This window comes from Phallusia mammillata, chromosome 8, assembly GCF_965637545.1.
Source record: "Phallusia mammillata chromosome 8, kaPhaMamm4.hap1.1, whole genome shotgun sequence".
Lineage (NCBI taxonomy): Eukaryota > Metazoa > Chordata > Ascidiacea > Phlebobranchia > Ascidiidae > Phallusia > Phallusia mammillata.
Window position 1 is genome coordinate 8,414,301 of NC_137259.1, and position 22,561 is coordinate 8,436,861.

A 22,561-nucleotide genomic window follows, 5' to 3' on the forward strand; every position below is an offset into this window, starting at 1 on the left:
GAGATTTTACGTCGTATGAGACATCATGCAATAAACTTGCGTCATTCATAAAATTTGATGCCATGTGTTCAGTGACGTTTAAATTAAGGGGGTGTGGTGCGTGGGTAGAGGGGGCGTGGTTAAACCAAGTGCTGGACTGAAACAGACCAATGAACTGGTAAAATAAACTTCAAAGAGTAATAAACTCTCCTTGCAATTAAAATGTCTCTGGTTTGTTAAATTAATGTCATACCGGCAGACTGCAAATATCAGCACCTTTAATAACTTATGATTCATCGCTATTTTATTCAATTGCATTGATTTCTCTTTTAAGGATGTCTGTCAACCCGTTTGTCAGCTGTCGCAGATTTCAAATGCCCCTCCAGAGACGGATAATCCCGTTTTGATCCTGTCATAAAAGGTGTCAGAAACCCAACTTTTACCAGATTTACGAGATCAAGTATCGCAAAATAATAAACTTGGTCGCTTACAGGAGACCTGCAATCCTGGCTGGGAAAATACCACAATGTTTAAAGAGGCATCACTTCAGACAAAAGCCCTGATACCAGTTATTGGCTCATCGGGGTCAATGCGACCCAGGTGGTCCCGAAGGGAGGAATTTTTGTCGCGAAGTGGCTTGACGTTATTAAGCAGCTGGGGTAATAGGTTATCAAGAGCAAATATTGTCACCGTAAGCGAAAAACTATTCGCTTTATGATAGTTGATATTATAATTCGGGCGATGCGTTGATAAGCTCAAGAGCTGAGTTATTTCGGGAGTTCGAATCAGTGTCTATGGCTTTTAATCCTTGTGATTTTGGTCCAAAATAATTTGTCAACCAATTTGCGTTGTAGTCGTATACCGTTACACACAACGAAGTAAAAAATATAATAAAAAGGTTGCGCTAAATGTATTTCGATACATCAGTTACCCCTTTGTGGTGTCACCGTTAATTTCAAGACATAATTGTCTGTTTTTTTATATGGCGGTCTCTAGACTTTAATGACAAATCTTAACAACCGAATTTAAATTTCGGGTTTGCAATATAATGGGTTCTTAAATGTGTAATTTCCTTTGGCGGAGAAACAAAGATGCCACGTAGAAAGCCGCAAGCGTATTTAACCTAGCATTTTTATAATTAGATGAAGGAAGTTTAATTTGAAACAAATGCTAGTTCCACATTTAAATATTACAGAATTCAATACTACAAGGAAATAAACTAAAAAATATGGAATTGCTTCTCAAAAATGTATGTCCTTGCTGGGCACTAAACAAACGCTGTTTTGTCAAGATGTTGACCTTTTGAAGACCGACGGGGAGACTTGAAAAAAACGTGTGCGTTTTAAGTGGGGTAGCTGATAAAATTGGAAAACACAACCAGGTGACATTGTCGCTTTTCGCCGAAAGACGCTACCACAAGTGGCGGTCGATCATTGCATGTCATGTTCCTTGGCTGCCAACAAGCCACACCAAAGCCGTGGCCAAAAGCGAATGCACTTACACAGCACAACGTCACATGTAGAAAACCCGACATATTCTGTTGCTGGACATGCTGCTTTGCGCGTGTCGCACCCGAAAACAATAATAACATTGATGACAGGCGGCTAGGTGTGCGCCCACAATGCTAGGTTCCAAGCGGCCGACGACCCGATGTGATCTAATACGACGCGAATAGTCGTTTTACGTAAGAAGGCCCCGCGTCTGCGCCCATTAGAGCTCGTCGGGCTATTTAAGGCCGCGCACAACCGAAATTTATGTATTCCCAGTCTGCATTCGTGGAGTGTTGAGGTCAATCAAAAAGTGAGGTTACCGCGAAACATGGCCATGACCCATACGATCTTATGTTCTGCTCTAGCTTGTGCTGTCACTTTGCTTCTAATGGCTGCAGGTTCAGATGCAAAGTGGAAGGGAAAACTGAAACACGATTATAGCGTAGCAAAAGTTGCCAAGAAGTTGAATTGTCATCTCAACACAAGACGTAAGTTACATTTTGATTTTTCTATAAACGCGTTACAAGTAAATTTTAATAAAATACCGAAAAAATGTGTCATTTTTTACAAACAATTCACACTTCGTATATTTTTGTTACTCTGTTGCAAAACAATATAAATTTAAAACATACTTTTCCGCTATTTTGACGATGTCCTATATGAAGATAACATGACAAGTAATTTGTTGAGTTAACATTGCGAGAAGATATGTACATTGATTAAAACCAACAATACAAAAAAAACACATTCCTAATCTTCAAACTCCTACCGTCGATGCATGTAACTTTTGTGAGATGTTAATTTAGTTTATTTCATTAGTGACAATAAGCGCCTAATCTAAAAAAAGCAGACAATTTATTTGCGTTTAGTCTGGTTTTCCGTCGTATAAGTAGCTTTTGTGACCGAAATAAGATTGACATGGCGACAGACAGGTTAACCACGGACAAACATGGCAATGAACTTTGTCTACCGATTTTACCCGGCGCCCAAGATTACCTCATTTTAAGAACCTAATGTCAACATAAATTTGGCAACACGTAGCCCCACCCTCGTCTAATACTCGCTTAGTGACTTCATGATTGACATGTAGCGACAAGTAGACACTGTAGGGAATGCCTTAAACCTCAAGGTGAAGTCGGTGTTATTACGTAATGCGCACATGCAAGTATTGCGTGGTATGCGTCAGTTGAGTGTCGGCATTTTATACCAGGTTTGACGGCACTAAGTATATTTTCAAACAAGCAGATTAGCGGTTTAAAATCGGTGTAAGACGGTCGAAAGCGTTGTCGCAAACCGGGCGTAGGCCACGGGCGTGGGAGCTATCAGTTGATCAGTCGTTTCTAGAATAACGCCCGACATTGTGCTTAGGTTTATGGTAAATAGGAGCGCCCCTGTAACTTGTTAAACTATTGCAGATCAGACTAATACCAAATGAGAGTACCAAGTTGAAGCAATGAATTTTTGTTTTCTAAAATTCGTTTCAACTTACCAAAATTTGTCCATGCAAAAATAAAGTTTAATTGATGAAAATGCTTGTTTTGCATTTCAAAAGTCCTAAACAAACAATTGCTTTTTTAGCGCAAAACATTGTTCAACTCCAAGATGGAAGCCAAATCTGTCAGTACCGGGGAAAATGGCACGACGTCGCCGCCAGCTGGTTTGACACGAGTCGATGTCTTCAATGTCGATGTCTGGCACCGTTGGGAATTGGCTGTTGCCAAATGTAAGTTTTTTAACTGCTAAAATCAACGGGAAACTAAATATGCAGGATACAATTTTCATCATAAAATGTTGTCTTCACTACTGATTTAGCAGAAATCTTGGCATTATATACAGAAACTTTATTTATAAAAAGAGATCATTTAAAACCCTACTTTATCTATGTGTTTGTTTATTAACAGACTTCTGCAGCCAGTAAACATACCCAAGCGGTGTGAGGTGGACCCACATCCCAGATGGAGCAAATTACCCAGACTCGCTTCGTGTATGGCACCAATAGTAAGCGTGAAATCACGAAAAAAGGCATGCAAGAACAAACGACTGAGAGAAGCACTGCTTAGAACTCGGTGGACATCAATACGTGGACAACCTGACTTTCTTCGTGCTGTTCACAGAGCTGATAGCAATCCCTGATCTTGGGGCGATATGAAATCTTGTTGTTTATGATTTAGGACTTTAAAGTTCTTCGGCCAAGTGGTAAACATTCCTTGGGTTGGTCGAGACCAAAAACAAACGAACACAGACAAAAGCTTCAAGCGCCATGGCTATCGTTACAAAGGTCCTTCGTTTTGTACTCATTTTTTTGCGATTCTTTAATGTTTTATGTTTAAGAATTTTGAAATGCATGCTTTTTTAAGGCCTAATTATTGCTAAACAATTTAGAAGTTATAAAAGCAATGACCCAATACAATTAGCATGTTACTCCCAACATACTGGGTTATGGTTCTGCTAGCTCATACCGCCAATATCTTGTCACCAGCTGCACTGATGGGACCTTTCAGGTCGATACATTGTGCACTGTCAGTTGCAAAATTTTGAAATCCTTGAAACCAATGCAAAAGATAAAAAATGCTTTTACATTGTTCTAAATGCTTTTACATTGTTTTCTGTATTATTATTTATTATTTATTTATTGCGGGTTTGCATTTGTTACCTTTTTACGCGGCCACTGAGTTATGCAAACTAACCAAACTAAACTAACATTCAAACGACAGTTCATGACATTCGAACTACACACGTTTCTGTTCAACAAAAAATGGTTTGAACACCATTTTAATGCTGTGTAAACACTGTGAATTTCTTGCAAATCATATTTACATTTGTAGTGTAGACGCTTGCTGTTGCTTTTTAAGCTCGTGTTTTCTTTAATAAAATCGCAAAGCCTTCCCGAACAAACTGCTTTCATAAAACTGGAAAAAAGTTTGTTCAAAAACAAGATGGAGAAAAAAGAAGAGTATATTGAGTTTCCAATTAAACTATGTAACAAATAATGTGTCATATAATTAACATAACAAATGTTACAAGAAAGTTTAGTACTGAAAACAAAGGAAATCTTTTTTTTAAATAAGCAGCTGCACGCCTGCAGCGCATTGGATAAAAAGCAGTTAGGGAAAACACCAGAGTGACATCGTTGTTATGACAACAGTTTAGCTTTGGCTGGCTTTATATTTTAAATGTACTTTCGAGGTAAATTTGCAGTTTTATATTTGGTTTATCCTCTAGGTTTGTTAAATTGCTTTATGAGTCACTGTTACTTTATTCGACAGGTTTTTGTGAACAATAATGTAGATATACTCGCACAGTCGCACTGACATTTTAAAACCACAGGTAAAACATGGCAGAAATAAAAATGCCAGTTAGGGTTCTGCAAAGTGGAAAAGTCTATCGTCAGATGTTTGATGCTGAAGTTCAGCTTATGAAGAAACTGGAATCAAGCAAAAACAATAAGCCTTTAGCATCACTTCATGAACCCACTGAGAATTTTTCCTTGCCTGAATTGCCAAAAAACAAAACTGACCATGCCATGGTTTCCAGACAAGAAGGGGCTGCCTCCAAACTGACTGCAAACAATATACTGACTGACAGACAGCGAACATGGAAAGATGGAATGCCCAATGATTCTGTAACTGAAAACCCTGTAGTTTACAGGTTGGTCTACTGTAATGTGATGTTAATTTGTTATTTCATCATCTGTCTATTAATAAAACTACTTTTTTTGATGTAACATACATAGTGGTTCTTGTTATACTCGTCTTGACTTTGCCCCAATAGCTGGCTGAAACTGGTATAGAAATCAGGTCAAGATTTTCATACCGTTCAAGCACTAAAATGACCCTTTGAAGCAATTTTACTTATAGTTATCATTTCAGGACTTGACTAAAGTATCCATGAAACAAATTAATCTCAAATTGTAACTTATATAGGCAACTTACAACTGAAGCAGCTGTAAAACTGCAAGAAAAAGATGTTGACATTGAAACTAGAGAAGTTAGAGGACTTCCAAACATCATTCATGTTGTTAAAAAGGATTCAGACATTATTCACAGAATTGCTGAAAAGAGAAAAGAAAGGTAGGGATTTTGTTTAATAAAGCAATACAAATATGAATGTGCTCTTGTTATTTCAATGGTTTATTATCATTTTGTTACTGTAATATACCATATTTTTGTCGTAAAATGCTCGTGATACTTGATTTAGACATGATAAAACATTGGATGAAATGCATCGTGATTTAAGCATGATCAGCAACAGGGTGGAACCTCGTATTACATCGATTGGCGAAAATTTGCAGAAGCAACTAAAGGATGATGACACAGAGATTGAAGTTACATTTAGGTACGCACGAATGAGTTTGTCTTATTTGAAAATTTTACACAGTTTGATACAGAGGCCCTAAAACAAGTTGAACAGGATACAATACAGTATGTTAAAAACACTATCATTTGCTAATGTTGAAATTTGCTGCAGTCATGTGACAATTCAAAACCCTATGATGCTTAAATTAAGTGTGTGTAATACATTTGGCAGTTTCCAAGAAAGCTCGTAGTTCCTATTTTTATCAAATAGACCAGGGTAATCCAAACTCCAGCATGCAGGTCATATACAGCCAGGGTCTTTCTTTTGGACCACAAAGTTTTCCTCAAACATTAATGTGATTTGTCATGCTATCCGTCTTAGACCTGAAACAGATTCCAAATCTAACAAACCAAGTTAATATTGACTCTGAAAAGCAATGGTACCATAACTGATTAATTTTTTAGCAAATGTTTAAAACATATGTGGAATGCCTCCCTCAAAGTTTATAATTGCGAATTTTCAACTGAACACCCTGGTTTGGAACCACCACATTAGGCTTACATGAACCTGTGACTACACTTTGCCCGTTCATTTCATAAAACTTTCATGGTAACTTTTAATCTGTCAAGAAAAAATATTATTTTTTCCCCAAAACACATTTTTTCACATTTTTTAAGTTTGTTTTAACTTATAGTTATATAGTAATAAGGAACATTTTACCATTAGTGAATATATATACTTTTATTATCTTTCATGTGAAAACAGTAAATATCTCACATTGTGACTAAGACGACAGTTTTGCTTAACATTCATTTCATTTTTAGTGAAATTGAGGATGACGATGATCTCATCCATTTTACTTTTGATCAATTGGAAGATCTTTGGAATCGAATTGAATCACATTCAGGTATTCGCAGGGAATGGATAAAGAATGCTGGAGAATGGTTGAATCAAGTAGAAGATGAACGCTTGCAAGCAGTAAATATTAACTTTATACATTATGCTAGGTGGATCTTCATTATGTAGATCAGAGTGGTCACAGTCCCAAATAATACACTTTTAATTATCAAATAGTAGGTCAATATGTATCTGTTGTGAAGCAACAGGGGCATTTGCACTTATTGTGATTGCATAAATGCATTTTTTTTCTTTTGCTAATATCAGCCCTTGTAAGAACTTTGAACTTTAGGTATTAAAACATAAAGTCTTATAAATGGCAAATTCAGTCCTTTCACGCAAAAAGTTTCTACTTAACAGTCTGAACCTTTTTATGGCCCTCCATTGGGTTAGTCTTGGACACTGATGTAGATATATGTGCATGCAGTTTTTTTGGTGATTAGTTTTGTGTTACTATGTGAGTGTCTACATAAGTGTATTTAAAATACAATTATTTACATTTAGATATCAGGAGTTCTTCACAAATTCACACTGAAACTTGAGAAAGTGGCAAGTCAGTCAAAAGCTGATATTCACAGATTGATTGAGAAGGAATCAATGATGATTAATCAAAGTGTGCTAGCTAACAGGTGAAATGATAGTCATAAATTACATTGTTCTTTAGTAATTTTTTGGGGATGTATGACTTTTTTGGGTTTGATACACAGTCTAATCGATAACATGTTTGAACATGCTACTTATTTTGTAGACGTGCCTTTGCCAAACTTGACACAAATCTTTTGGAGAGTGATATTGAGCGTGAAATCTCACAACACATGACATGGGAGGAGAGAGTCAAAGATTGGAAAAAACTTAATGCAGAAATAGCTGTCAAAGAATTTATGTAAGAATATGTCTGCAAATTATCTTGCCAATGAATGTATTGTATTCTTTTTCAATTTCAAACTAAATGCTAGCTACAATGAATAAACCATTTGTCTGTTTAAAGTTTCTTTATGGAGACTGATGAAATTTTGGAACCTCCAGAAGTAAAAGAAGTTATGGAAAGTTTGTTGGCAGAGCAGAGAAGACTTTCCAATGATCGCAAGGAAATGCTGGAGCAACTAAAAGAGCTGAAGGTTTACTAGAATTCTAATCACCACTAATGCAAACTTGAAATCATTTGTAGCTACATGTTGTGTCTTTAAAGTAGACAGGTGTCATTTTTTTGTACATAAAGGAATTAGCGTGTTTTAACTGCAACAAAAAGTAAATTTAAAAAGATAATACTATCAAATTTAAACCGGAAAAACGTTTCATTTTTACGATTTTCCTAAAACCAGTTTCTCATTACGGAAGAGAATAAGATTAGTCGTTATAGGCAGGTTGTTTATTCCGTTTTTTCTTTCTGGTACCAGTATTTTCACTTCTTTTGGGTTGACCGAAACTAATTTATTGCAGTATTATGTAGTATTTCGGCCTCAACAACAATATCTCCATTCGTGGTCTTTGCTCCGAACTAAACCCTGAAAGCAATTTGCAAGACATAACCATTATTATCAGGTGGTAATTGTATCACACAACTTCTAAAATTTACCAGACGGCTCCAATTAGCCAGATGGGATTACCAAATCTTGAAGCATATTCTTCTATTGCGCTTCCAGGCCGAAACACCGATATGTATTTTGTTCCACACTGGTGACGTTTTAGGTCAAAATCTGTAATCACCTCCAAGTGGATGAAAGGGATGGACCACAATGCACTACCCTTTATTTAGTACTTCTTTAAACCTTCTACAAAAGCTTTTGTTTGAAGTCGACTTGAAGAGACATAACCTTTTACAATTTTACCGTGAACAGCCAAGTGTTACATGTTTGAAACGCTAGCCTTTGTACTGAAACACTAGTAAGACAAAGTTGCACCCGAAACACAGTAGTTTTGCCTTCTGTTTAGGCGCCTTTTGACTTACTAATTACACCACACCCAAAGCCCTTGTCTCGTGTGGTCAATAACATAACCGCATACCTGCCTGGGAACTCTGTCCTCATGTGTAGTGTGTCAATCAGTGTCTTTGTTGCGTTATGATTGGCAGACGCTTAACAGGGTTTGGTTGTCATGTACGTGTAAGGTTCGTAAACAGGTCACGTATAATCGAATAAGGGGCTGTGAATCATGAACTGACAAATGTGAGGGGATTTCATTACAATTTTTGATTTGCAGTAATGTAATGCTATAAATGCAATTTTTGTGACATTTAACATGTGTTTTGTGCAAATATTTAAAAATCTTTTTTTTCTGTGGATGCTTACACACAGGTTTTTTTTAAGGTTTGGTTTGGGTGACCGCTAAGTAGTTTTAAGAGACCACAAGTGTTTCATTTAAATACCAAAAAATAGCCATATTTGCTTTTTGGGAAACCGCTGGAGAAATTTGGGGGACCGTTTCGGTCCCCCAAAACACCTTAAAAAACACTGCTTACACATGTAATTTTGTAAACAATAAAAATATCTGCATCTGCAGGATATGAGTGTCTTTATCTTGTGATTATTTTCCAGCCTCCTACATCCACCAAACCATCCGTGTACAAATGGAACTCAGCCCTGAGCAAAGCGAATGAAGAGTTGGATAAACTTCATCTCAAACTGGTTCGTTCACTTCACGAGAAATACGAGACCACGTGTCAGCTATGCTTGTCCGAGATTGAGAAATACAAGGTAACTTTAAAGACGAATAAACGTTGTATAAGAACAACTAGATTAACCTTGACCCCAGTTTGTTTGCTTCACAGTGAAAATATACGCAAGATAGTTAGGATTCAATTGCAAGCGTGTGATTTAAATTTATTTTAACTTACCGAATTTTATTGGGCTAAATCAAAATTACAAAAGTCATTGCTCAATTAACGACAAGGCTTTAAAAACAATTTTAAAACTCGAGTCCGCGAGTACAACAAAGTTATTAATTAGCCCTTAATAATAGGTAGTGGACAATAGGGTAATATCACAGGAATCATTAAAGTTGGCTTTTTCCGAAACTGCCCCAGTATGATTAGTAACAATCTAAAATGCGGTTCTCCTATGACACATGGATGTGCTTAAATTTTTAAACATTTCGGCGTAAATAAACAGTAACCACGTGGCTATCCGTCACTGATGACGTCAATTACGTGTGGGGAAAGTTAAGATCTAATCTTAAAACTTAAAAAGTCATTTCTCAAAACAACTACAACTTTGTTCTTGTAATCTATGTTGCATAAACAACGTTCAACAGCTATTTATATTTTAAAACGTGTGACAAGCTACAGGAGTTGCTCCCAAATGTGGCAAAATCCCGTGTTGATATTCTGTGTTGTGTTTGTTTGATGTTGTAGGTGTCTTTAACGGCAAAGGTTGGTATATGTTGTACTTTGACTGCTGTCCTGTGGGAGTCTGTAAAGTCAGATGCAATCCTTTAAAACCTAGTGGAAATTTGCTGTGGCGAATAAGCAGCAAAATGTGTTTGTCATGTTAGCCCAGGGATTTGGAAAGTTTAAATAGCGTTTGGGACAAACGTTTGCAAGAACGAAATTTCCTTGGGGGTTTTGTTTTTCCCCCCACAAATAATCGAGTGCAACAGGATTAGATTAGGTGTTAAAAAGTTACATTGTTTGTTAAACCAATGGACATTTTATCTTTTAACACAGACGTTTTTTCAGACCACTATTTTTATTATGACTTCTTTTATTGTTTAAAAAAAATATCAAGTGTGTTATTTTGTAGCTTTTATAACGTTTGAAATGCCCTTTGTGTATTTAGTTTCTTAACGTCGCATACCTGGAGATGAAAATTCCTGGAAACACTAAACCTTAAAAACTAAACTTGAGATAACTGTTTCTTGGGAAAAATTATTCTTCGAATCTTACTTTGACCTGGCGCGTGTAGGAACCACAAAGTTGCTTTAACTAATCCGCTTAATCCAGAGCACGATAGTGCAATAGCTTGCCGCTTCTGAAATGACATGTGCTTGCTTCCGCGCTCAGGATAATTTCTTTTCAGACAGTGATTCATGTTGTAGTTTAGGGCAGTTTGTTGACATTACAAAATCCGCTGCTTGGTTGAGCCGGATGTTTTCTATTTGCGCGGGTTTATCCGCAAACATGATGACGTCACGGCGCTAAAATTTCTATGGCAGGTTTACCGTTTGCGGTTCAAGGGTAAAGGACCGTGGTTAAACACAAATAATGAAATCCTTAGCGTCCGCTATACATAAGAACGGTTTATCGCATATTTGCCCAAGTGTTGCGGGAAATTCCGCACCATTCGTCATCAAAATGACGTCATCGTATCGCAGCAGGGGCGTGAATCACGGCAGTCGGTAAAAATCACTTACTTTCTAATTGTACCACACGGGGAGACCTACTTTCTTTGGCGTTTTCAAACAGTGCAACTCCTTTTCTTGTCAGCACGGATCGCATAACGCCTTACAATAACGGTGTAACTTCTGCGTTTATTCGTCGTTCAAGAGTCCTTCCATTAATGTTCGCTATTTTTTTGTAACCAAATCGAATAAACCTAACTCCAATCACAAATTGTTAAATATATGTTATAACATGTAAAGCAAGTCCTGTACAATACATGCAATTGCCCGAAAAATAGTTTTACTGCAATGTAAACTGGTTGTTTTGGAACTGCAGAAAACTCATCTAATCTTTGGCCCTTTTTTGACATTTGACAACAATTGAAACCGTCAGTGGGAGTGAAAAGATTGTTGACAAAACGTTGTTTTGTTTACGCTTTACAGGGACTTTGAATTACAAATCATAATCATTGTTTTTCTTCTAGCAAAATCTGCTTTCGTCAAAAGTTTGTGATGAGGAGGACATGAGAAGGATCGTGAATGAACATCTTCTTCCCATGGTCGGAAGCAGACTTCGCAGTTTTGAAAAAAGGCTAGAAGAGATGGACGTAAGTTATACCGATAAGTTGTTGAGTAAAAACTTAAAACCCTTATGATTAAACTTAAGTGTTTTCAAAACTACAGCTGCCGAACTCGTTACCCAAGAAAATGTTTTGGTGTAATTGTTATCGATTTGGTCTAAATTTTATCTATCTTTTTTCAAGCCGCATCATGACTTTATTTCAGCAATCTATCTCACATTGTAACATAGTGCGTTTTGCACTCTTTGACATCTTGTTTTTAGCAAATGTTGGAGTCGCTTGCCACTCGGACCGAACGTCAACTAAAGCGATTGTTCAAATTCGCACAAGGTGCAGCTCATCTGTGGGATGTTCATGAGATTGGTTTGGCACGACAAGAAAGAATATTAGAGGTGCACTTGTAACTATATGTGTTAAAAATACATTTGTCTGTTCCTTACAATATGTTTGTTAGGTAATATGCTGCCACTAACTACCCTACAGAAACACTTAATGTTTGTGCTGAAGATGACCAACTGTTTGCCTTAACAGTTTATAAGAGTCACAGAAAACTTTACGACATAAATACACAAAGTTGTAAACGGGCTCAAACCTGGCGCGATTCCAAAACACCAAACCCTAAACTCGATTAAACCCGAGTAAAAGCCCAAATTAGGTAGACCGAAGACAAAATTACGTCACAACTGAGGTCGAATTTAAAACATTACAACCAGCACGATATATAAGGTAATGTGGTTTAGAACGAGCTGGAGCACACACGTCAGCTCCACGACACCGACAACCAGGAAAGAGAGACGAAACTTGACGTCGCATTGGATCGCTTGAGACAGGAGAGCACTGATGAAGCTCTCTCTACATGTCTTGATCAATGCATGGAAATGTTGGCTCATATAAAAGACGGGTAAGCTTCGTAAGAAAAAAACTTCGAAACATAAACTTTCGATCGTTTCATTTAACTTGCATTCAAAACATTGCTGAATTACGACCAATATTGTTTACGACAAAATGGCTTAGGAAAATCTGATACACTGTTTGCGTTTACCAATGGTTTTAATTATAAAATTTTATGACAAAAGTTATGCAATTACCCATTTAAAAAAAATTACAAAGGCGCTTTTTTGAGAAAAAGACAACTATTTTTCACCAGAAAAATCGTTATTTTAGATACAAGGAGTTTCACGTGTTGCAAGTCCAAAAAACTGCTAACTACCCCTCCATGGTCAGTGAGGAGCTGACAAAATACGATGAGACTCTTTGCAAGTTTTTTAACGTCGATCGCACAAATCCTGAAGCCGAGGTTTGGTCTAACTCTAAAACAAAATTTTGAAATATTTTTTTTTGAGTGGAAGCATTTTGAGGTGTAACCGAGGTCAAAGTTTTTTGCAAACAAACAGTTTTGTGTTTTAATGTATTTTGTGACGTCAGGGGACAACAAATGTGCCGAGAACAGGAAAGAAAAAGAAACCCAAGAAGAATGAAAGAGTAAAGTCACCTACCAGTGTAAAAAGCGTTTATTAGCCTTTTATTTTTATCATATTTCACATATATTTACACACCAGGCGACCACCTGCGGAAATGAGCCATCAGGTGAAAAATCTAATTGAAAGAGTTCGTGCTCAAGAAACAGTTCAAATTATGTAAAATATAAAGTGCAGCAAGGATAGTGAATCTTATAGAACTGAAAACCAGACCGCACCTCAAGGCAGTGGCCACAGTTAATTAGTGTAGAAACGTTTCTCACATAAAGTTTTTTTGTTTGCTGTTGGGATATTGATGTTTGTTTCATTTTTCAAAACCTATTTAACCTCGTATACTTTGCCTCATTTGCGTTAGGAGAAGAGAAAAAGAAAACGAGAAAGTGACGGTGATGAAACTGAGTTGGATAAAATTGTGCGAGAAATATTGACAACGGACAAAGGGACAAACTTTTGCGTCATCACTCAAGCTGACCTTGAAGATTTTGAAGACGCAGGGGCGCCATCAAGCGACGATGAGATTTCTAAATCTACTTTCCTTACTGAACTTCAAGGTCTATATTTACACATTTTTTTACAAACCAGTAAAATATGACCTGTAACTAGTTTGTGGTATTGACGACTGGTTTGTATTTTAAAGTATGTTAAGCAGGATAACAAAGTGAAGTATTATTAATTACAGGTGGCAGTGACCCGGACAAAATGCCTGACTACATAAAGTGTGTTTATCTTGAATCGTCCTATGTGACGGATCTGAAGAAAACGTAAGAATAAAACACTTGATGCTTTTATTTACTGTTTAGAAATCTGTCGGTTGATTTAATGAAATTTGCAAATCGAAGTTTTAGTCGTTAAACTCATAACGGTAAAATTGATGAAAAGTGTTTTAATGTCTGGTAGAAAATGCATTATTTGACTATATTTTATTACAGAAGACTAAAAAAATAACTAAGAAACAAAATTGCCAGCGATGTAGAACAAAACGAAAACATTTTTTCAAGCAAAATTTTCACTGGTGATGACAATTGCTTTTGTCGAAACGTTTGCTTAATAAAACGCCTACGTTTTATTCTACAATTTTTTTAAAACATTTGTTGGCAATTTTGTGTTTAGTAACGATAGCTTTCTTTGTTCTTATCCATGTATGTCTTTTTATTTTAGCGTCCGACTTAACTTTCTAAACCACTTGGAGCAATGGAAGGAGAAGGCATCGAACAACGCACATGCCACATCCAGGAGCAAACAGGAGGAGCTCGTGTCTGAACTTGACCTCCGTCTCCATCTTCATGCTCCGAGAGCGAAGCGGATCGAAGTTGACGTCAGAAACGTCAGAGCTGGTAAGGTTACTCGCGGTCAAGTAAGGTACTAATGTTAGGATAAATTTGTCAAAACATTACCGACAACGTGATTGGTATTAGAATTCATTGATTGCAGTGAAAAAATTCTCTTTTTATTGTTCTCCTTTCAAGCAGAGGACATATATAGTTTTTTTTTCGGTATAATTCAAATTGTAATTTTGGTATTTTTTCATAGTTTTGAATTTCGGGTTATTGTGCACAAACAAGGATACTTTCTAGTACAAATATTTAATGACAAATATTATGTTTCAGCGGAACTAGTTTTGCACAAAGAGAGGGTAACACGTCACTGTAGGGGAATAACCGCTGCCCTGGCAACTTTGAAACACGAGTTCAGTGAAATGACGAAACAGCATGATGAACAGGCGGCCAAGTTCAAAGCACAGGTCGAGAGCACCGAAGACGTGTTTCTTCATGCAAACAAGTCCACCAAGTAAGTGTTGTGAATGATTTAAACACATAGAGAGGTCATTCCTAACCTATCCGTCAAATACCTTTGCATGTTTTTACATTTTTTATGAGTTTGTTATTACTCGTTGTTTTGCAAGGCACCATTAGGTTTGTGTAATGTTTTTTGACAGACTGTGAGTGTTTTATATTCCCTCAAGTAGCATTTTTGCATCCCCTATAACTAGAACAACGAGGCTTCTATTTTACCTCCAAAATACATTTTAACGCTGTGCAATGTTTTACAGCTTTGTGTTTAGGTGTGTTGCTATTTTGCACACAATTTTGCGTGAAAGCATTTCCCGGCCAACAATGTCACTAAGTAAAGTTTGTATTTATCGATACTTTTGTTTGCTTTTACAAACTCTTAAACACACTGGCCTATACTGTTTTTAGCTTTGATTGTTATTTTACGCTAGGCTGGTTGATCTAAATACTTCCCTGCACAAAGACCTGGAAGGTTACGTCGAAGACATCAAAGCGTCCCTACGTCGGTTCCGTCAAAAACTAGATGTGACATTAAGCAGGTTAAGGACTTCCAACGCCCAGTGTGTGAGAGCTTTCAAGTAAGTTTATCTGTTCATAGTCCATGAAAGAAATATAATGGCCCAAATAGATGTAAAAAGGCGCCATGGTTTATTTTTGAACGTAGATAACACTGACATAATTTAACAGTATTTTGTCATACTGTGCCTAATGCAAAACTAGGCAAACATACGTTTTATGGACAAAAAGATTTTTTATGGACAAAAAGATTCAATCCAAATTTTCCTGTGTTGTAAAGACTTTTTGCTGAGGGTGGCAACTTCTCACCAGAAGAAACAATCCCACTTCGCAAGAAGTTGGAGAAAATGGCCCAGAAAGTGGACATTTCTGAGGGAGCGATCATGAAGGATCTGGAAGGGATGGAATCGAAACGAATGGATCAGGCTACAGACGTGGTCAACAAGTTTGAAGACAGGTACTCAATAAAACTACAATTAAAATATGCGTTGGTAAACTTTGGTTGTAAATTGAAAGGGGGATTTGTATTACAAGGTCGGAACGAAAACGCAAAGCATATTTACAGTATAGTCAAACACTTTTTAGTTTATCTTAGTATTGCTTAAAAAAGAGAAGAATGTGTGTAAATACGTCTCGGGGATTCGAACTTATATTACTAATTGATCATAACTTTCAGGTTTAAAAGTCACTTGGTCGATATGACGTTTATCGAAAAAATGAAGAGATGGCTGACGAACTCACAGACCCGAATTAAGACCGAGGTTGCCTATAGCAACGGAATGGCTGTGGAAGTTGGAAGTCATCTCAGCACATTACGACGTCGCGTGGATGCTTGTGAACGACCCAACATTGACAAAGAGGTAACATTTTCTGATTCACCGTCGTCAACCGTACAAAATTCAATTCACTTGTGTGTAAGTGTTTACAAGCTTGAATTGTAGGGGGGAAATACAGCAAAAATGCAATTACGGAACACATTAATTTATTTAAAAACACGTATGAAGTACAAAGGGAACTGCGATATTAGATAAGACTTGCTTGATTTTAAGTAAAAAAGAAAGGTTGGTAACTTGGTATCAATTTTCACGGAAGATTTATTTACTTTCAAAAAAATAAAAACTCTGTCCTTTATTTTCACCGCGAATCAGTTTTCTAATTGAACCGTTTCTATCGGTAAACTCAACTACATTTTCTCTACAGAGCGTCACGCCTGAGCTGCTTCGTACTTACGTAGATGACGTAATGCAATGTCTTCACAAGAGGGCGCTGTACCTAAACTGCAAAAAGCTACCCCCTCTGCAATCGTCTGACAAAAATGGACAGGTGAACTAAAACTTGATTTTCCAAATATTTAAACACTATTGATGTTTTCTACTTCGACGGATGACTTAACTTTTTTCAACAATTCCAGCAACATCCCGAATCCCAAAGTCAACGTTCTGATCAGCTTACTCCTGGTCCTCCTCTATCAGCTGGTATCATCCCACCAACACCGCTGTCAGCAGCTAAGATACGTTCTGTTTCGCCAGCTGGTACCAAGGTGCCATCGAAAACCACCAGCAGACAGGGATTGGACACGCAGGGATCGACTTATAGTAGAGGCGGCAGACAAGCTACGGAAGATGCTGCAATTGGTGTGATTAAAAATATATTAAGGTTGGTTGCTTTAACTGCATTATGGCCACTGTTGGGGATAACAGACTGATAAATAGACATATTTACGAAATGTACACAGAAATACAGTTTTGTAACAAAATATTTAATGACATGTACAACGCATACAGTATCACTGTCATACTTTAACAAAGGCCTGACATTTACCTAAAAATACTGTTTTCAAACGTAATGTTAGCAACAACAAAAGCATTTACGCACGTTGTATTCTAGGTAAGAATAATGTTGTCAGACGTTACCTTCAACTTAGTATGAATTTGTGTGCAGAGCTCAAAAAGGTATGAGTGGTGAATTTGAAGATTCGAGATCGATTATGACAGGAACCACACGACCACCCCCATCATCATCAAACTCACAAGTATGTGGAATTAAACTAGACTGTTTAGCAATATCACCTTGGGTGTATTACTTGGTCAAACCTTGTACCCCAGGAGAGCAAATTTTGTCAAGGTCAGGAATGGTTTTCAAAACATAAAGAAACAAAGAGACTGATCTATAGTTGCCTCATATGTGTGAGACAAACCGTTTACTGATGAAAAATGCTTGCTACTCAGCAAATTATGATACATAGATTTTGGCAGATAATTGAGCCTTATATATCCTTGCGCCTATAAGAGTAAGATACTGCATTCGTTGTTTGTTACCAACCTGCAAATCCGTTTTTCGTTGCAAACAGATCGCCACCACAGGCCGAATGCATCGGACATTTCAGCGACAAGGCACTCTGGTCAGTATTGCCGGGAGTTTGGGAGAATCAGAGGCAGGAAAAAAGACTCCCTCGGACGGGTAAGAGTTACCGCATTATTATGAGACGGAACCATTATCTGTTTTGTTTAACTTACTAATTAACATCTTGTACGCAAAGGTATTTTTTATGAATTGTGTCATGCCTTTGTTTTTTGAAAGTTTTTATGATTTTGTATTTTAGTGGCACATCTGGTGTGTACAAACGTCGAGAGACGAAGTTTGAGGCAAAGCACATGATTTTCGGGGCAAGGCCTCCTGAAGGAACGCACTTTCTGGCAAAGGTAACAAGAAACCGTAACAAAAGCCATATATTTGCAACATCTTTATGTAAAAATCCTTTGAGTCTTACTAACTTTTTTATGGTTTCTTAGTTTCCAAATTTATTTTCTTGCATTGACGCACAAAAACTCGTTTTTTTAATTTCACTGGCCTGAAATTCACTTTAAAAAGCAAAACAATAAAACTCTTTGTCTGGTTGGAAACAGGAGTTTTTTGTTAAACAGACACAACAGATCTTGTACGAGACTTTGGACGGAATGTTGTCCACGGCCGAAATCTTTTACAAACAGAAAGGATCACGTCAGCTGACACGGCCACAGCTGATACAAGTAAGAAGTAGTTGCAAATTTCCACACTACATTGTTTTAGCCTGAGCCTTGCCATATGGGAATACTTGGGTGAGTGACTTGACTCGGTATTGCACCTTCATAAGCCTGACGTACCGTGATTCAATTTGCTCTACCGATTGTTTTCGTATTTGTGGTAAACATTGGTTTCTTTTATCAGGACAACTTTGATCAATGCGCTGAAAAGGTTGTGGAAAAACTTGGAGGCTTTCAAAAACAAACACAAGAGTTCCACAATTCCTCACTGCAAGGTTAGACCAGAAATTTATTTGTTTAGTTCCTTATGTACATTTATTTGTACATGTACATTTTTACATTACATTTATATGAAAACGGAAATTGAAAACTATGTTATGCAAATAAATCGCCCATACAATTTAAATACATGTTCTAATCTTCGACCCTGTGGGCAGGCTTACAAGTATTGTCGAACTTTAAAGATTTTCGAAATTTGCTTCGGGAACTTGAAGAGGAAATGTGTCACGTGCCCAGACTCGTGTTGAACGATCTTCTCCAGCAAGAGTTGGATGATCTCAACAGAGGACAGAATCAAATCCAGGATGAGTTTCGGAGCAGGGAGAAGAAGTGGGATGAGGAAAAGGTGTTTGAAAATCGTTCTTAACATTTTTAACAATTCGAAATAAAAATAAAAAACTTTAGGAAGACTTTGTTTCAAACAGAAAAAATAAGTTTATGCAGGCATCAATTTCCATTTTTATGTTGCGTTTGAATATTTTTAAGAGCTTATTTTTTTTGTATTGTAATAAAGTAATGCGATCTATGTAAAAATATACAAACTATTTCTACGTCATTTCGTTTCTAAATTGCAAAAATGAAAAAGTCTCTTTCAACAGCAGCGAAGAAAGAAACCTAACTACAAAGATTAACATTTTGCTAAACTGAAATTTGTTTACCAGAAATCGCATAAACATGAATTGCGACCAACAATGGGTCATCCTGATCAAGAACCTTCACTGCTCGAACTTTCTCAACGAGAACTCGATAGACAGGTGAAACTTTTATGATGTCGGTTTTGTACTCATTCTGCTACTTGTTTTGAAAATAATCCTGATTAACGCTGACTTGTAAAAGAATGACTGATTGTTATAAATTTAAATGAGATTGTGGTTTAAATTTGAAATGTGATGTCGGTTCTCATAGGATCGTCAGGTGACAGGTATAGAGGAACATTCGCGCTGCAAACAAGAAAACGTTCGAGAATGTGCTTCGCGCTTTGTTGATCGCATCACGGCCTGTTCTGCTCAACTGTTACGTCAGTACGACGGCCTGCTTACAATCGATGACGTCATCGTTGGTCGTAAGTTGGACCCAGTTCGTTTTTCATTTTATTTCGGAATGCCATTGGTTTTTGGACTTTGGCAAAATTTAATACTTTACAGAACACAATACATAAACATCTGAACTTTGTTTCATCAAATATTTGTATAAATCATGATGTCTCAACAAAATTAAATGTTTTTCTAACACAACGTATTTTACCAGGAGTTCCACCACGAAAAGAGCTCACCAGCACCCTCATGCGGCGGCGTGCGGAAGGCGTTGCCATGGGCGACGTAGCTGATCCCACGTATGGAATCAAGCCAATTGTTGAGCGTGGACCGAGACAATGGAAAGGATTGGACTTCGCTATTTTGGATCTATCGAGGGACGTTAAAAGTGGTTCAAGTGAAAGATCACAGACCCCAGGAGGTAAGTGTGTCTGCAGATTTGGATGTTGCATATTAGCGCTGCAATATTTTCATTGCTTAAGATTGAGACACATAAATTGATTGAGTTCGTAAAGTAAAAATCATGTTGAGCGCATTTCGAATAGAAATGTAACATGGCAGGAACTTGGCCGAATGGTCTGGACGTCTCACCCACAAACACACAAATACCTTTTTTATCTGTGATTTGTTGAGGCCCCTCCCCGCCTCAACATGTGACGACCGACCGATAAAACAAGTTATCTTGTCGTCTCCAGTTTAAATTACATACAGGTAGCCGAAAGAAATTGAAAATGAAATAAATGCATAACTGAACCACAAATAATGCGCTGCAAGCAGAAAAAGACAAACCAGAATATTTCAAATTCGAAACTTAGTTCGATGACAGTAGGTTGTTTGCACATAATACAATAATATGATGCAAAAAACAAACCCTTGTGGTTTCCTGTAGTAAGTGCTCGGAAGAGTCGTAGGTTCGAACCCCGCGAATACAGTACTCTCAGAATTACACTGTTTTCGCACGATCTTTTAAATTTCATGTCAACCATGTTCGACAATTAACAGAAGCGATGTAATCGTTCTATTGCGTCACAAACCCACGCGATGAAGCTATTTTTTTAGTTTAAAAATTTGAAATGAATACAAAATACAGTAGGAGCATACTGTATTTGATACCAACTAATAGTGTTTATTTTAGATGTGGTTCATACACTTTCTACTACTCTTCCACACACAACTGTGGCATCGGAGCGGGATGCTATTCTGCACAAATATCACGACGCTCATGTCCGGACATTACAACGAATTCGTGACAGCCGCACGGTGTCGCTACAGGCTGAAAGCCGCTGGAAAACGAATTGGCAAGATTCCATTGAACATGTTCGAAATCTGTATCGTTAGTTTTGCTTTTATTCGAGGCACTACTAATACTGTGAATTGAAATTAAACACAACTAACATTTTATTTATGTTTTAAACACAGTTCGTCTGGTACATTTAAAAAAAGTTTTTTTTACCAATCACGGCTTTACAACTGGGCTTATAATGAGTCTTTGCCGTGAATGCTCTGTCGTCAAAAACACATTCAAACTTGGGAATATTTCGTTGTTTGATCACTTAGTAAGTTTATAAAACTGTTTTGAACTATATCGCGCGGTAAAAAATGCGGATAATATCTTCTCGGGTGCGAACAAAGCATATGTCGCCAATGGTTACTGTGATTACTCTACTTACCCTTTTTACGTTTTAACTAATAAAAACACAAAACTTACGTGACTGGTCTACTGTATTATTGCTTTTCGCACTAACTGTTCAGACAAAAGGGCCTACCCCGAAATACCATGCTTTTCACACATAGAAATGTATCAATCGGCGTTAATTTTCGATTTATTACGTAAAGAGCACGCGCGAAAATACAATACAGAGGCGACACGTTATGTACCGATAGAAACAACACGAACACCTCAATCGCAGGAACTGGTGAAAGAAAGAGGAGAGGTTAACAGCGAAAACAGAACAACGGACAAATAAAAACGCGCAAAATTTTTAAACCAAACCGCGAGTCAAAAGCTGACACTTGTCTCTACCGACACCTAGTGGTTCACGTAAGTAGTTAACAATGGCTGGTTTGTAAGTGAGGGTCTGTTTTAAAGCACTTTAACCGTAATAACAAATAAATAGCACATTTGGAGCGATTTCGACGCAACTTATGTTGCACGGAAGAATAAAATCGTGTACCACCCATTGTTACAATACAATGACGCAATTGTGACGTATTATTTCATTCACGAAGCGAGATCACGAATAAAAAGACGCAACACAAAGCGAATACGAGCGCCACTAATACTGTAATCGTTATTGTGTGTGATGACGTCACCATCAGCAATAGATCAAGATGACGTCATCGGGCAGTGATGCTAACAAATGAGGGGTGGTGGTTCTGTATTTCGAGACACTGTAAAATTTTGTTGGCGACTATTATATTGTTTTTTACATCATGAAATTTTAAGAGATTAAAAAGGGCTTTTTGTTAACACCCCGTAAGTGTCATGTAACGATCTGTGTCAGCAGCTTCGCAAAGCTCTCATGACGTAACAACGCTATACTCTGTGACGTAACATATGCACAATGACGGAGTCCACCTTTTGCCGTGGTCCACTCTCGGCGCGGCACTCTCTTGGTTCCAGGTGGCGTCATATGGGCCATGGGGCAATGTGCGATATTCACAACATGCAGAATGTACATAGGTGTTGTTTAGCTGTGGCTTCCACTAAGCAAGATTTTGTTGATGAAGTTCACGATTGCTGGGGCTGGTTGGTCCATGTCAATTTCAGCAAACAGGTGACAGCTGTTTTCCGCGGTGCCAGTTTTCTTTGCAACGAAACCGAACACCCTGGACAAAATACAACATGCTTTTACTTGGTACAGGCCATGTGCGGTTTTAGAGC

The 22,561-nt window shown here is 37.5% G+C and overlaps 3 protein-coding genes across 3 annotated transcripts in view; 2 read left to right on the forward strand and 1 right to left on the reverse strand.

Moving 5' to 3' along the window:
* Window positions 1-1,655: 1,655 nt before the first annotated feature.
* LOC145204750 (uncharacterized) lies at window positions 1,656-4,354 on the forward strand. Its single transcript, XM_080077346.1, has 3 exons — window positions 1,656-1,957; window positions 3,048-3,192; window positions 3,371-4,354. Exons 1-3 carry the CDS (start codon window positions 1,798-1,800, stop codon window positions 3,600-3,602), a joined length of 537 nt encoding a protein of 178 aa, XP_079933472.1. The 5' UTR covers window positions 1,656-1,797; the 3' UTR covers window positions 3,603-4,354.
* Window positions 4,355-4,739: 385 nt separating this feature from the next.
* Window positions 4,740-21,384, forward strand: LOC145204612 (coiled-coil domain-containing protein 180-like). The gene is made up of 31 exons (XM_080077205.1): window positions 4,740-5,117; window positions 5,393-5,539; window positions 5,667-5,804; window positions 6,590-6,743; window positions 7,167-7,291; window positions 7,411-7,545; window positions 7,651-7,780; window positions 9,197-9,355; window positions 11,462-11,584; window positions 11,821-11,949; window positions 12,298-12,458; window positions 12,722-12,854; window positions 13,391-13,586; window positions 13,715-13,796; window positions 14,194-14,369; window positions 14,643-14,823; window positions 15,257-15,403; window positions 15,622-15,798; window positions 16,018-16,201; window positions 16,542-16,664; window positions 16,753-16,997; window positions 17,283-17,373; window positions 17,692-17,801; window positions 17,944-18,043; window positions 18,266-18,370; window positions 18,549-18,639; window positions 18,829-18,989; window positions 19,306-19,398; window positions 19,550-19,706; window positions 19,892-20,098; window positions 20,813-21,384. Exons 1-31 carry the CDS (start codon window positions 4,804-4,806, stop codon window positions 21,013-21,015), a joined length of 4,677 nt encoding a protein of 1,558 aa, XP_079933331.1. The 5' UTR covers window positions 4,740-4,803; the 3' UTR covers window positions 21,016-21,384.
* A 98-nt stretch (window positions 21,385-21,482) lies between these two features.
* LOC145204611 (uncharacterized) overlaps window positions 21,483-22,561 on the reverse strand; it is a 57,209-nt gene continuing 56,130 nt past the window's right edge. Inside the window, exon 28 of the mRNA XM_080077204.1 lies at window positions 21,483-22,506. Coding sequence (XP_079933330.1) covers window positions 22,368-22,506 — 139 coding nt within the window. The 3' untranslated portion in view covers window positions 21,483-22,367. The remainder of the gene's footprint in view (window positions 22,507-22,561) is intronic.

Bases quoted from the DNA above. Each gene is read 5' to 3' on its own strand.
- LOC145204750 (XM_080077346.1), top strand. From the start codon at position 1,798: ATGGCCATGACCCATACGATCTTATGTTCTGCTCTAGCTTGTGCTGTC. The intron at 1,958-3,047 runs GTAAGTTACATT...TTGCTTTTTTAG, and splicing joins TTGTCATCTCAACACAAGAC to CGCAAAACATTGTTCAACTC. The intron at 3,193-3,370 runs GTAAGTTTTTTA...GTTTATTAACAG, and splicing joins GGAATTGGCTGTTGCCAAAT to ACTTCTGCAGCCAGTAAACA.
- LOC145204612 (XM_080077205.1), top strand. From the start codon at position 4,804: ATGGCAGAAATAAAAATGCCAGTTAGGGTTCTGCAAAGTGGAAAAGTC. The intron at 12,855-13,390 runs GTTTGGTCTAAC...CATTTGCGTTAG, and splicing joins GCACAAATCCTGAAGCCGAG to GAGAAGAGAAAAAGAAAACG. The intron at 15,404-15,621 runs GTAAGTTTATCT...TGTGTTGTAAAG, and splicing joins CAGTGTGTGAGAGCTTTCAA to ACTTTTTGCTGAGGGTGGCA.